Source organism: Tauraco erythrolophus, chromosome 6 (assembly GCF_009769465.1).
Source record: "Tauraco erythrolophus isolate bTauEry1 chromosome 6, bTauEry1.pri, whole genome shotgun sequence".
In the NCBI taxonomy this organism is placed as follows: Eukaryota; Metazoa; Chordata; class Aves; order Musophagiformes; family Musophagidae; genus Tauraco; species Tauraco erythrolophus.
The window spans coordinates 26980536-26995603 of record NC_141470.1 but is presented as its reverse complement, the minus strand read 5'-3'; the positions used below and the strand labels follow the sequence as shown (position 1 = coordinate 26995603).

Sequence of the window (15068 nt, the reverse complement as noted above, 5' to 3'; positions counted from 1 at the left end):
TCTCCATTTCAGCGTTTCCTGTGGATGCTTAATCAGTTTTTGCCTTCACAAGAGTTTCTGATTTTGCTGTAGTTTCCACAGATCTGCTCAGATCATCTGCACAAACAGGGAGAACCACTTGCGATTTCATTGGGCAGGACTGGCAATGGCGATTTTTAACAGCAGTTGGCTGGGAATGTTTTGATACTAGGATGAATCCCATACAGCTGATAATTTGTTTCTACGAGATGCCTATTTTTGCTTAATCTCTGTAAAGAGCTTAATCTAGTGGTTTCCAGGCTTCTTTGACCAAAGGAACTCTGATATCTGAGTGCTAATGGCAAGTTGGCAGTGTTAAGGATCAAGTCTTTTCAAAGATGTAGATTATTCATTTACTATGACACGTACTGCTCCAGGGGCTATAACTGGAACAAGTCAAACCAAAGAAGCCCCACATACTGCAATGTGACCATGTCTGAAAAGAGAAATTGTAGAGGTGTAGAAATGCCTAGAGATAAGGAGTTCAGCCATAGCACATTGAAAATAAAAAAAAAAAGAAAAAAAAATGTGAATGGCATTATGGAAAGCTCTGAGCTACTTTCAGGGGACAAAAGTATTATTGTCTGAAGTTAGCTTTACTCTGAGGATGTTAATTTACTCAGGCTCCTCCTAGTCAACAGAAAAAGAAAGGTTTCTGTAAAGGACCTTAGTTTAGCTGTTCTGCCTATAGAGAGACTTTGATCACCAGCTAGACTGGCTTCACGAAACAGAGGTTAGCCCTTGAGAATATCCCGCAGAGTGCATAAATTAAAACCCATACGATGCTGTAACAGAAGAATCTGAAAAGATCCTTTCATTCTTCCCTCCCCTCAGAGGAACATTGCTGAGATTTAGAGCAAGCCAAATAACTCAAGCAAGTCATACGTGAAATTGTTTGCTGTTTTCCACCATGATAGATAACTTCCCCAGAACTCATTGTTCAGTCCATGAAGCCACAAATTTATGTTACAAAAACTATATACACATTTTTTTTCCTGTGCATGGTTTCATTTCCCCTCTGAACAACAATTCAAGATCATTTTTACTTATAAAATTAATCTGCATTCCACGGAATACTTCCAGGTGTTCTTAAAGGCACTGTTTTTACAAAGATCGTTATTATGGACTTGGTCTATGCTGACGGCAAACATGTTTTTAAACATCGGTAACCACTGTAGTGCTTGAGGTGAACACTCTGGCCTTGTTCTTAGCATACCAGCCATAGATCTAGTCCTTAAAAATCCTGGAGGACCAGGACGGAGGAACATAACACAAGTGCATCTGTCTCAGTGCAGCAACTGGCATGGCTGAAGTCTCATGCAAGGAGAATTAAATACCTAGGGGGAGAAGGAAAAAAAAAAAAAAACAAAAAATGCCACTTAATAAACTTAATACTAACCCTATATATTTCTCAGTCTGTATGCACTTCTGATAAAGAACTCATTATTAATAATGAAACAACTGATGAATCATCTGTCTTTCTTTTCCATGTGCCTAGGCTGTACATTGCATATTGCTGCCCAACTGATTAACATGGAGAACGCAAGCAGTGTGAAGAATTCATTCTTCTGGGCCTCTCAGAGAAGGAAGGGGTGCAGAAAATATGTTTTGTGATGTTTTTGATCTTCTATATGATCATTGTGGCAGGAAATCTGCTCATTGTTATCACTGTAACTAGCAGTCAAGTCTGAACTCCCCCATGTATTTCTTCCCTCTGCTACCCTGTCCCTTGTAGCTATTTGTTACTCTTCCGTCACAGCTCCCAAAATGATTGCCGACCTTCCTTGTTGAAAATAAAACCATCTCCTTTGTGGGTTGCATAGCACAGATGTTGGGGTAAATTTCTTTGGCTGCACGGAGATTTTCATCCTCACCAGGATGGCCTACGACCGCTATGTTGCCATCTGCAGACCTCTCCCTAACACACCCTCATGACCCAGGCGTGTGTCTGTGGCAGATGATGCTCGGCTCATGGGTAGGAGGCTTCGTGCACTCCATAGTGCAGACTCTTCTAACCACTCAGCTCCCCTTCTGTGGCCCTAACAAAATTGACCACTACTTCTGTGACGTCCACCCTTTACTACAACTGGCCTGTACTGACACCTACGCTATTGGCATCACTGTTGTTGCCAACAGCGGAATGATAACTCTGAGTTGTTTCTTCATCCTGGTCATGTCTTATGTTGTCATCCTGGTTTCCTTGAAAAGTCAAACATCCGAAGGGCGGCACAAGGCCCTCTCCACCTGTGGGTCCCACATCACTGTGGTGATTCTGTTCTTCGGGCCATGCACATTCATCTACATACGTCCATCCAGCAATCTGTCAGAGGACAAGAGCGTGGCAGTGTTTTACACTGTCATCACACCCATGCTGAACCCACTCATCTACACGCTAAGAAACGAGGAGGTGAAGAGTGCCATGAGAAAACTGTGGAGTAGAACAGTGGGAAGTGAAAATGGAAAGGTGTAGAACTGTGGTGACATTTCCAAAGGATCAGAGAAAATCAGGTATCTTTCACTATAATTTCTTTTATGAAAATTCACCAGAAACTGCCTTTCAAAGGAAAGCTTGTTCTTAGCTCCTGTTCTCATTTGGAAGACACTGAAGGTTCATCTTGTGATTCAAAAGACATTCTGAACTCTGTGACGAGCAGGCATTCCCTTTCTATTCTGTTGTCAACTAGCACAGGCCCAGGCCTGAGGCTCCTGAAAACTAACTGCAACACCAATGCTTAAATAAATTCTATCAAAAATACTGAAAATGTTGTCCAGGTAGAGCATCCCATTACTCAGGTATAAACTTTCAGATGAACTCCATCTGCTCTGTAAACAATTCAGCTGGGAAAGAGAGGACTATGGTATGGTCACCTGCTGCTGGAAACAGAGGGCCCTTTCTGCTTGCAGTAAATGCCTTTTTACGAGAACCACGTGGTGGTATCTTGAATCCATGGGTTAGCAATTAAAAAACTGATATTAGGTGCTAGTTGAGTCATCTGCTGATGCAGGTAGCAGGAGGGGAAGTTTCTCCTCTTCCCCTGCCCGTGCAACAAATCCTTTCTGCAGTGTTCAAAGTCAGGTCAGATGGGGCTTTGAGCAACCTCATCTAGTGAAAGATATCCCTGCCCATGGCAGTGAGGTTTGGACTAGATGATCTTCAAAGGTTCCTTCCAACCCAAACTGTTTTCTAATTCTATAATTTTATCTACTTCACTGATACCATCCTTCCAACCATCCCCTCTATCCTTCAACTCTGATTCAGGTTTTTTATTTTAATGTTTAGACTAATATAGAATCATAGATCTAATGCAAGACACCTTGCTGACTACAAGAAATGAAGGAGTCCCAAAGAAGGTGTTTGGAGGCACAGTTTCATGTGTCAATGGAAAAAAAAAAGAATTGTTTAGGAACTATTCCAGTACAACTCTATTCTAAGACAACTCCTAGCCCAACAGAGCACATTTACACACCCACACAAGGGAAGAAACAGGTTTTCCATGGGAACAGCTGCTACACCTACTATTGCAGGAGAGAAGAGAAGAAACAGCAGAACACCACCAAATCAGCTGAGTGAGGAAGGAAAAGACCTGTTTGCTGCCATCCAAAAGTAATTGAAGCACTTTTATTTTTTCACTTACATTCCCTATAAACACCTATGCCTGCATTACACCTGAACGTGACTTAAGTAGGATTCAAGGTTACAAGGTGTCCCCAGCCCAAGCTAGGGCTTATAACTTTATATATATACACACAAAATTCCATATATACATATATATATTAAAAATAGATATTTTTTTTAATGCTTTGGGTGTGAACACCAGGGTTTTTTTCTGGAGGTCTCACCTCTGGGTGCCTCTGGGCAAATATTCAACCATAGATTCTGGGAAGGTGTCTTTGAAAACAACATTAAGCTCCTCTAAACTTTGGTAAGAATTCTTGTAAGAAATTAATACTTGGGCTAAAGAGTTGCTTCTGTTTTGCATTGCCTCAGTAAAAATATCTGGTAAGCAGTGAGGACTAGCCACAAACCTTTCTAAATTTTTGAAGTAATTTCCTGTTTTACTTCTCGTTTCAAATTCATACAGCGGATGTCTAAGGGATAACACTCTATAGCACAGTTGTGATTTTTTTTTATACTGTCAACATGCAATGGTAAGAACAAGTTAATAAGAAATAAGAACACATGTGAGAAATATTAGCTTAGGACAAAAAGCAGAATTTGTATAAATGTCTGATGTAAGAGACATCTTTACTTCAAGAATATTTGATTGCAAAGGTAAGGTGAACATAAATCTTGCAAATGGCCAAGTGTCATGTTTATTTGAACCAGAAATGCTTCTACAAGAAATACATGTCCGATAGTAAATAAAGGCTATTCATCTGGACAGCATAAAAAAGCCAGCCAGCCAACAAACAAGTAAGCAAGCAAACCCACGTGCAATGTCACAGTCTAGATGACCACACTCCAACATCACTCTCCAGAGACTACCCTACTAGCTATCCAAAGTACAATTTTTAGCTCCTTGTCCGCTGATGATTTCTGACACAACTTCATATGCCTCTGGGATCTCATTACTCCTGATAGTCTTGTGCTTCTGCTTTGTGATTTACCTTAAATATTTCTGCCACAATTTCTCCATCTTGTGAGAGGTAATTGTTCTTGTAGATGTTCTTGGAAGTTGTTTTTTGCAGAATGGGACATACAGATAAAGAGTCAGGCTGTTCTTTTCAGTCACTGTAGGCTTCAGAATCAGCAGAGATATGGACTGCTTTCACAACATCTAAGCAGCAACTTGCAGCTGAAACATTCTGAAGAAACCACCTAAACTGGTCAGAGGAGGTCATCAGAGGAGGAATAGCAAGCGAACTCTCAGAGACTGGCAAATATGAACTGTGTAAGTTTTCTGATATCATTCCTTTGTTTTGTTCAAGCATGACTCAAATCCTACCTTTGAAAACAGGTATTTCTGCTAAGTGACTTTTGTGAGGTGTGTTTTGTCACATTACAGCTTCTTCAGCCTTTGTTTCAGTTGGTGTCTTATTTGATTTTTTTTTCCCCAGTTATATGCCATTTCCAGAAAGGATGTTGTCACAGAGGATGTTGTTAAAGAGAGGACTCAAGAGCTGACGACAGCACTTCCTATGTGCTCAGTCTTACACTGCCTGAGCTGTACACGACAAGCAACAATGGTCATGACACACACACTTTGGTCTTCCCTCTGCTCATGGAGGGGCATGGAGATAGGGAAGGACACACTAAAGCGCCTTTCCTCTGCTGCCCTAGTTGGCGAGCAGCCAGGAGGTGAGGCAGAGAGCTCAGGAGAAAGAACTGAGTGTCCTGTGATTGTCAAAAAGAATTCAGACCTGAAAAGCCTTGCTGATATCACAAAGTTATCATACATTTGCCACCTCTATCTTCATCTATAAATTGAACACTAGTGATACTTGCATACTGCATGGGGATGCCGCAAAGGTGAATTTGTGGGTGTTTGTGAGTAAAGGAGGGTTGCCAGTGGTGCACTCATTACCCCACTGCCTCTACAGGTGTATTTATGAGGTGTTCCACACTAAGTCCAGGACCTGGGTGAAGTACACAAACACCTGTTAATTCACCCTTAATGCAAATTAGCTCCAGTTTAGTTCACTCATGTACTGTGAGAAAGGTGGTCTGAGAAAACACTGGCCAGCTCTTTCTGTCACTGAACGTACTTAGGTCTATCGCAGTCAGAGAGATAGTAAGGAGTAGTTCTGCTGAAATCCTTTAGGGGACTGAGAAGGAAAGTACAATCGCTGCTTGCGCAAGGACCTTCTTCAGGCCATTATCAAAGTGTTGAGACCTGAATTATATCTGCACTGTCTATTTTGGTCAACTTTTATTTCTAAATCAACATTACAACGTAAAAGTGAGTCTTGAGGGAACCTAGTATTAGTCGTCTTTTTCAAAAGATGGAAAGGTAAGAACTAAGATTCTTGAGGGTATTATTTCTACCACCTTCCTCAAATAAATAATCTGATCTTGTTATTATGTATGTCAGTAATACATTCTAATTTGGATATCACCTGTTATTCCTTGAGGGAAGCATTGAATTTAAATGGAAACAGTCCCAAAAAGACAGCAAGATAAATATGCTTAATATTTAACATACCAGTGGTCAGTATGTATATTGATAATGTCCTATGTCTAATGCCAAAGCTGGTGTCTCTTTTCTGTGCTTCAGGTCCTGTCTACGTGGTGCCTATGGAGAACAGAAACAATGTGACAGAGTTCATCCTTCATGGACTGACACAAGATAAGACAGTAGCAAAAGTGTACTTCTCATTATTCTTAGTCTTTTATGCCATTATCATTCTTGGAAATGTGCTTATCATCATTACTATAAATACAAGTGAACAGCTGAACTCTCCTATGTACTTCTTCCTGAGCTACTTGTCTTTTGTAGACATCAGTTACTCTACTGTCACAGCTCCCAAACTCATTTATGACCTTCTTGTTGAGAAGAAGACCATCTCTTTTGTGGGCTGCATAGCTCAACTGTTCGCGGGCCATTTCTTCGGGTGTGCTGAGATCTTTCTTCTCACAGTGATGGCCTACGATCATTGCATTGCTATATGCAAGCCCCTTCATTACACAAATATTGTGAACAAGCATGTCTGTGGCTGGCTGGTGGCAGCTTCTTGGGTGGGAGGCTTTGTACACTCATTGGTGCAGACCCTGCTGGCCATTCAGCTACCGTTTTGTGGGGCCAATGAGATTGACCACTTTTTCTGTGATGTTCACCCTTTACTGAAGCTGGCCTGCACTGACACCTACATCATTGGTGTCATTGTGGCTGCCAATAGTGGTGTGATTTCCCTGAGCTGTTTTGTTGTTCTTGTTGTGTCCTATGCTGTTATCTTGGTATCTCTGAGGACGCACTCTTCTGAAGGGCGTCTCAAAGCACTGTATACGTGCACTTCCCACATCACTGTTGTAGTTCTATTCTTTGGACCGTGCATTTTCATCTATATGCGCCCTTCCACCACCTTCTCAGCAGACAAGATGGTCTCTGTGTTCTACATCATCATGACGCCTATGCTCAATCCCTTGATCTACACCCTTCGAAATGAAGAGGTGAAAAACGCCATGAAAAAGTTGTGGAACAGAAAAGTGAAGAGGAGTGAGAAATGAAACAACACCATGCATGTTTGTAAGATAATATGAGCTTAAGAAACCACGGGGATGGAAAGAGAAGTGTTCAGGAGAGACTTTTCAGTAATGTTGCTCTGTTTTTAGCACAGCTGTTTAGAATAGGGCTGACACTAAATTAGAGTTTTTATGTAACTTCTTTGGAAATGGTCAGTCAAAAAGATGTGAGGTTATCGTCAACTACCAAACCTGAGCATTGGGGGTGGTATAGTGACATTTACCTTCAGGCACCTCATAGCAGTATCTTGGGCATTTGTCTAGGCTTCTCCCAGCATTAGGAGAAACAACCAACTATTTTGAGAGGTTATTCTTTCCTACTAGCTCCTAAAAGCTTTGGAGAGTAGCATCTCCTTAAATTTCAGCACAAAGTAGTGACAGTGGTACCCAGCTTCCAAGAGTAAACAAACCTTTCAGTAGGGCACAGCATTGGCAGCTTTTGTCTAATGTATTTTAATGTGCTAACATGAAATGTCTAAAACTGAGCAAGCTGCTGAGGAAAGTCAGCAGCCTTTGGGCAGTTGGGACTCGTTTTTTTGTAAAATAGGACCATGAGAGATGTAGGAGGTTATATTAGGTCTCTGCATGACAGGAAGAGACAGCAGATTGTACTGAAACACCAGCAAATAAATAAACACCTATATGTAAATATTAAAAATGTTTTCCAGGCAGAGCATCCTATTACCTAGAGTGTGAACTTTCAGTCAGACAACCTGCAGCTACTCTGTAGCCCGTTCAGCTGGGAAATGGTGGCTCAAGACGTCTGCAAAACTGATTGCTGCCTGCTGCTGAAAGCAATCATACTGCTGGTGTTCCCTTTCTGCTTGCGGTAAATGCCTTGTGATGACTATCACATTGTCATATGCTGAATCCATGTTAGCTATTAAAAAGCTGGTACTAGGTACGAGTTTGGTCATTTGCTGATGCCAGTAACAAGAGGGGAATCTTCTCTCCTTTCCCTGCCAGTGCAATTTCCAGTAATAATATTTGCTATTATTACAGCTCAAAGTCAATACTGTGATTTAAAAGGTCACCAGGCTAATAGCTAAATGCTTTCCTACAATCGTGAGTTTGAATGTTCCTATTTTTACGTATTTGGTACTTTCTGGTGAACGTGCTATCTGCTTCGGTTTTGTTCTCCTTCCTGCCCCTGGTTCCTCAAACACTCATAACCTAAGCTGTCCAGTGACAACAAATCTAAGACATACAAGTTAATGCCCAGGTCCAAAAAAACCCTCCTGTACTATAAACCTAAAATTATGGCTATTCTTGCCTGGATGAATTTCATTTAAAGAAGCCCTGCTGTCTAACACCTTTCTGAGACCTTGAGTTTATGTCATAGGTGGCCTTTATAATCTATCAGGGCAGCAATCCAAGCATGGTTAAAGACCATAGACATTGACCAATCCACAGTCCAGTGGAATTGTCAGGACAGTGTTAATAGTTTTATTTAGACACTGGATGAAACGTCATGTTTTGGCCAGTACTCTGCAGCTATTACACTAGCATTATCTAAGGCATAGGTATCTCAGTGGAAATATGAGAATTAAATATTTCTCCATACTGAAACTACAAACCAAATTCCTAGCTGAACACGGAAACATTCACTCATAGTCTTATGGAGAACATTGTTGTTTGGTCGGACACTCTCCAAGCCATTTCCAGCACGGAAACGTGAAATGCCCTATGAATTTAACTGACTTGGACAATGCTCTTATACTGCAAATTGCCTGGACTGTGGTCAAGGTGTGAATTTTCTAAAAACTTCTGTTGGCACTAATATTTTGGGATGGGAAGCAGAGGAACAGGATGTCCTTAAAATAGTTGACAACTCACTCATTCGCCTCAAGTTAATTGATGACACAGAGAGATGAAGTACAGCAATAAGGCCTTGTTACTTTATGATGTTAGCAAAATGAGAAGTAAAACATCACTACTCAGACAAAGAATTTTTATAATTTCTCCATATTTTCAGGCAGAATAGAAAGAGAAAGAATTATCAATGACTGATAGAAGAGGAAGGTTTATCTTTCCTGCTGTTAGAGGACGAAAACAGGTATATAGTCGTCACCAAGATTTCCTTTCTAGATTTCCAGGTTCTTCCTCACAGGAAGATGCTACTCCTATCACCTCTGGAAGACGTAGCAGAAATGTCCATAAAATTAAATAATCATGTTTCTTCTTTTTCTAGATTGCATGCTTTCAGAGCCTAGTTTCCCATCTTTAAAGTTCATGCCATGTGGTGGATTTACCTTGGCTAGCTGCTCGACACCCACCCAGCCCCTCTCTCACTCAGTGTCTGCAACAGGACGGGGGAGCAAATGAGATAAAAAAGCTATGGGTTGATAGGAGGATCTCTTACCCATTAATGTCACAGGCAGAGCTGATTTGAACTTGAGCCGCATTTCTCAGTGGCACATCACCACTGACATCTTTGGTCTGCCCAGACCTTCCTTTGTTTTGGGAAATGAACATTCATATTAGTTTATCTTTATATCTCATCCTGATGAGGCATTGGTCCATCTATCATCTATCCCTGAGTGACTGCAGTTTCCCACCAATGTCTGATCTCAAGCAACGTTTCCTGGTGCCCAACACTGTCTCAATGAGGGGATCGGTAGTAAAACTCTACATTTATGTTTTTATTACTAGAGACTTGTTTTTTCATACAAAGGGCTTCTGAGTGCTTAGAAGTGCGTGGTGTCTTATCCTCTCTTTATCAACCTTCAGGACTCCATGCACGGAAATTCACTGAGCAAATTGGTGTGCTCTTCTACGCCAAGGGACCCAGCCACCAAAACTGCTTAATAGGGCCCTTGGGTAGCTGCTTGGAGTTTGGTAATGACACAGTTCTCACAGGTCCAACTCCACTAGCGGAAGACTATTTTTTGCCTTTGTTTACTATCCAGTATATTACAGCAGTATTTATATGTTGTGCTGGGATGGGACGACTTTAGGGAGAAGGAAGATGTGGGAAGCATGGAGGTCAGTTCAGAAAGCCTTGGAGGTGTTGCCTCATTGGGTCTTTCTGTTTAAATGACAGACAGAAAATGGGACATTGATACTATCACAGTAACATTTGCCTGTAACCTGTCAGGAAAAGAAAAATCACTTGAAAATCTCTTGAAACAAATTTCTATGCAACAAAAAACTTAAACAGGAGCAAGGATATGGCAATTACAAGCAGGAGGAAGAAGAGTGAAACAATGCCCTGATCTCTTGGATGAGTAACTTGAAACAGATTTGGAGTAAACGATTTCAAATGTTTTCCAACAACAAACGCTGTGGAGTTCAGACTTGAAAGTTTATGTTGTATCAACATTTAGTAACTGGGTACAGTAGTAACTATTTTTTCCTCTCCTTTGCTTATGTTCTTCATATCAGCCATGACATATTAAAGCATATATGTGTGGTTGTGTTTGTTTATGTGAAAGTGTCCTGGTTTCACTGGGATAGAATCATAGAATCAATTTTATGTTCGGAAAAGCTACATTTCTAAAGAAAGCTGCATTTTTAAGAAGACTACAGCACTTGATTCAGTGAGAGCAAAGTTGATAAGACACTACGTTTTAGTTTGAGCCAGCTGTGGTATGCAGGTATCCGTAGTGATCAAGGGCATTTCAACTTGTTTTTCTAATGACCCAGATGGTCCAAGAAGCTGGGGGGAGCATGGCCAGGGCGACTGACACCTAAACTAGCAAATGGATATTCTACAACATGTAACATCATTCTGACTATAAACTGGAAAGTTTGTTAGGGAAGGCCTCTGTTTCTTAATGGTCACCATCCCTGAAGGATCTCGCTTGTCATTCTGCTCCTGAGGCCAACTCTCTCTCTTCCAGGATTGCAGTTTCGGGATTTTCCTGCTCCGGGATTGCTAGCCAAGAACAGGCTGGACATTGGCCAAGGGGTGGTGAGCAATTGCACCGCACATCACTTGTCTGTATTTATTATTATTGTTATTGCACCGCACATCACTTGTCTGTATTTGTTGTTATTGTTGTTGTTGTTGTTGTTGTTATTATTATTATTGTTATTATTATTATTATTATTAAGTAGTTCTTATCTCAACCCACAGGTCTTCTTTCCTTTTCCAGATTCCCCTTCTCGAGTGGGGAGGGGTCACTGGGTAACAAAACAGCTGGGTATTGTTTAGCCCTGGATATGGACTAAATGTAGACAGAAAAGCAGAGAGAAATGCTTGGTAATCTGTTGAAAAATATACAGAAAAATTTAAATACTACTGTAATGCTTTGGTCATTTGAAGCCTTCAAGGCAGCTTCATTTAATGTTAACGTAATTCCCAATTATGTGTGAAGCAAACCTGTTCGATGGGAAATAAAAACAGTCCTTGAGAACTACTGGAAAGTGGTAGAGAATAGAGTAGGATCTGAGGAAAGTGCTCAGGTATTAGCAAAAGGCAACAGAGGCACAGACGAAAAGCAGACACTGCTTTCTTGGTAGTAATCTCCTGCTTGTTCACTTACAAACTCTTAGGCAGAAATGAGCAGCTAAAGAATTTCCTGGTGTGATTGCACATGAAAATGAGCATTCCTCTGCTGATCACATTTCAACCTCCACAAGATAGTGAGTGCATATGTCTACTGAAGAACTTTAAAAATTACTCTAAGTGACAAAGAGGTAGAGAAACCGTGCAAAGTTTTGCATCTTCTGCTATGTTAGAAAACACAATTTCTTCAGGAGAGCATGTTCTGTTAACAGCAGGCCTAAGAGAGCACTCAAGCTAATAAATAGCTCAATGGAGAGGAACATCAGTGAAGGACCTCCCAGACCTGGTTTCTGTGCACGTATTTCTGGTTCCAAAGTGGACAAGCTAACTGGAGAGCCCTTTTGTCAATTTAGAGGAAGGCAGTTAGGAGTAGAACATGGAGCATCTCATGGTTGAGCCATATATCATAGACATGATGCTTGAGCATGGCAAGCGTTCGCTTCCATTGTAGCACTTTAAACTCTCGGTAGGTAAAAGGACAGTGTTGCATTTTTCCAGCATTCATGGCTCTTGTTCTCTGAGAGTAGGATGTGATTCCTCCCTGACAGAATAAGGGCACAGACTTTGTCACACCGACTACAATGCAGAAAATAAAGGTTGGAGTGAGTTCAGCAGTGAGGATCAGAGTGGAGGGACCAGAAATTTCAGAAGGGAGTGTGAAGGCAGGAGAGGAGAGGTGGACAGTGCTCTTTGCAAACACTGCTCACCATAATTTATGATGTGTCACTGTGCCTTCTGTAGGAGGCAGAACTGCTGTAATGCATCCCGCTCTCATTCATCCACGAACCCTTGGAGGTGTAGCACATCCCTTCTTATCCTGGTCAGTCCCATGACTTCACCCCAACACCTGCGCTATGGGAGCCTGAGCTGAAGCAATGGCACTGGGAAACTTCTCCCGGGTGACTGAATTCATCCTCCTGGGACTTTCTGATACAAGGAGCTGCAAGTCCTCTTCTTTACCTTCTTCCTCCTGGCTTATGCCATGGTTCTGCTGGGGAACCTTCTCATCATTGTGACAGTCAGAACTGACCCCAAGCTGTCCTCACCATGTACCTTCTCCTCTGCAATCTGTCCTTCATAGACATCTGCTACACTTCTGTCCCTCTCCCAGGTGCTGGTGGACCTGCTGTCCCAGAGGAAGGCCATTGCATTTGAAGACTGTAAGCCCAGCTGTTTTTTTCTGCACTTCGTTGGGGCATCAGAGATGTTTCTCCTGACTGTGATGGCATATGACCGCTACACTGCCACTGCAAGCCCTGCACTACACAGACATCATGAGCCGGCGGGTGTGCTGGGTCCTGGTGTCTGCCTGCTGGGCAGGGGGCTTCCTCCACTCCATTGTCCAGACGCTGCTCACAGTCCAGCTCCCCCTTCTGTGGCCCTAAAACAATAGACAACTACTTCTGTGACGTGCCTCCTGTCATTCGGCTTGCCTGCACAGACATCTATGTCATTGAGTGGCTAATGCTTCCAACAGCGGCTTAATATCCCTGGTTTGCTTCCTGGTGCTAGTCACATCTTACAGTTCATCTTGGTCACCAATGAGGGTCCGCTTCACTGAGGGGCACTGGAAGGCTCTCTCTACCTGTGCCTCACATGTGATGGTTGTCACCCTCTTCTTTGTACCCTGCATGTCATCTACCTCCAGCCCTTTTCTACCTTCTCCTCCACAAGCTCATCTGTGTGATCTACACTGTCTTCTCGCCGGTGATGAACCCCTCATCTATACCCTGAGGAATAATGAGGTGAAGGCGTCCATGTGGAAATTGTGGAAGCGCTGCAGAGCCTTCTGAGACAAGCTGGGTTTACAGCAAACCTGGATGTTACTTTCCTACAGACTAATGGCAGATTGGAGTGTGGGAACAGGGTTGGAATAAGACATGTAGGGCAATAACCTGAAATCCAAGGATGTTTGGTTCCAGTTCAGGAATTTACGTAATCTTGGTTCTTCAGAGCCATAGATTTCATTGGTACTCTTCTCTGTTTTGTGGGCTTTAGACCCCCTTAGTCCACCTATAGATTTTTCACTGCTGCAGACAGATGAGATATTTTTAAGGTTTTTACTATTCACATAGCTTTGCAATTACAGTTGCAGTTTCTGATGACAATTAGACCGTCCTTCTCTGCTTCCTCAAAGAGAAGTCAGGAGGACCAAACTCTGAGCACAGAATGACAGCGTGCGCAGTGAGCTTTCTGATGCAGGGAGTGAATTAGAAGTTTTGCTAGGGCAGAGCTCAGATGTTTGGGATGAAATTCTAAGGAAAGGAATTGTGCTGCCAAATATAGTAGAGTCTAAATAACAACCATTTGAGCACTGGATCTCCACGAGTGGAAACATTGAACAGCCTCTGAACTTTGCTTGGAAAGAGTAAACCATCATTACGCAATGGAATTTGCACCAACATTGTTACTGTTTATAAGAACATGGAGAAATTTTTAAGGCATGATAATTCTTTTCCTGAACTATAAATCGAAAGATCTGAACAACTGTGGTCTTTGTCATGTCTTTTCCACCCCTGTTGTCGGTCTTTGTTCTTCCATGTTTGTTTCCTCTGCCTTCTCTAAAAATGGATGGACTCTTCCCATCACACAGCTGTTTCTCTGCATGGCAAGTGATTACAACCTGTTCAAAACATTTCAGATTCTTCTTAAGATGTTACCTACCATTATCACAAAATCTGGTAGAAAGGACTTCTGGAGCCTAAGTGACTCCTCTTTCCATATTGTTGGTGAAAGAAACTAATTTCCTCTACTTCAGCTCTAAACTATTAGATGTGTGGAAAAAAAGACTCTGCTGCCCACAGCGACTGACTTTTAGGCCTCTTTTAGTTTTTTAGACTGCTTCTTGGTTTTTGGACTGTTTCTTATAGGCATTTTCTGAATTATCTGAAATAACAGAGACAAAGTCAGTTCATATTTAAAACTGGGCTTACATTTAGCAAAGCATCACTTCAGGACAATGTGGAAGTAGAATGTTACAGTCTAGGGATCCCAGAATAGTCTTATTCCAGTTTTGGCAACTTCTAGCACTGTAAAAATAAAAAGCAGCTCCAAAAGTTCTTGCATCAGGTTAACAATGGAAGTTTTATGTGTATGTATAGACATCAGGAGATCAAAGGTCTGCAGGGAAATCCAGAAAGTAACCCAGCCCTTACCAGAGAGACTTACAAGCAGTTATGCTGCAGCTTCTGCCTAGGTCATACTGCTGAAACACACATCGAGGTTATTTCCCAATTCGGAAAGTTTCTGCCTGTGTTGAAATCTGCTGTTCTAGCAGAATTGAACAGTTGCTATGACAGAATGATTGGCCTTCTGTCATAAAGAAGAAACTGGTGATGGGAAAGAGGTCTTTCACCACTA

General features: G+C 41.8%; 3 protein-coding genes across 3 annotated transcripts; all 3 read left to right on the top strand.

The window, feature by feature from the left end:
- The first annotated feature begins 1167 nt into the window (after positions 1–1167).
- LOC104373372 (olfactory receptor 4S2) lies at positions 1168–2488 on the top strand. Its single transcript, XM_009979261.2, is given in 7 exon segments — positions 1168–1183; positions 1558–1692; positions 1695–1729; positions 1732–1797; positions 1799–1850; positions 1853–1934; positions 1936–2488. Coding segments are annotated over 7 exon segments (939 nt in total).
- A 3747-nt stretch (positions 2489–6235) lies between these two features.
- Positions 6236–7183, top strand: LOC104373373 (olfactory receptor 4S2). The gene has a single exon (XM_009979262.2). It carries the CDS (start codon positions 6254–6256, stop codon positions 7181–7183), a length of 930 nt encoding a protein of 309 aa, XP_009977564.1. The 5' UTR covers positions 6236–6253.
- Positions 7184–12583: 5400 nt separating this feature from the next.
- Positions 12584–13501, top strand: LOC104373371 (olfactory receptor 4D5). The gene is given in 10 exon segments (XM_009979260.2): positions 12584–12641; positions 12644–12751; positions 12754–12817; positions 12819–12965; positions 12967–13075; positions 13077–13176; positions 13179–13340; positions 13343–13372; positions 13375–13425; positions 13428–13501. Coding segments are annotated over 10 exon segments (903 nt in total).
- The last annotated feature ends 1567 nt before the right edge of the window (positions 13502–15068 follow it).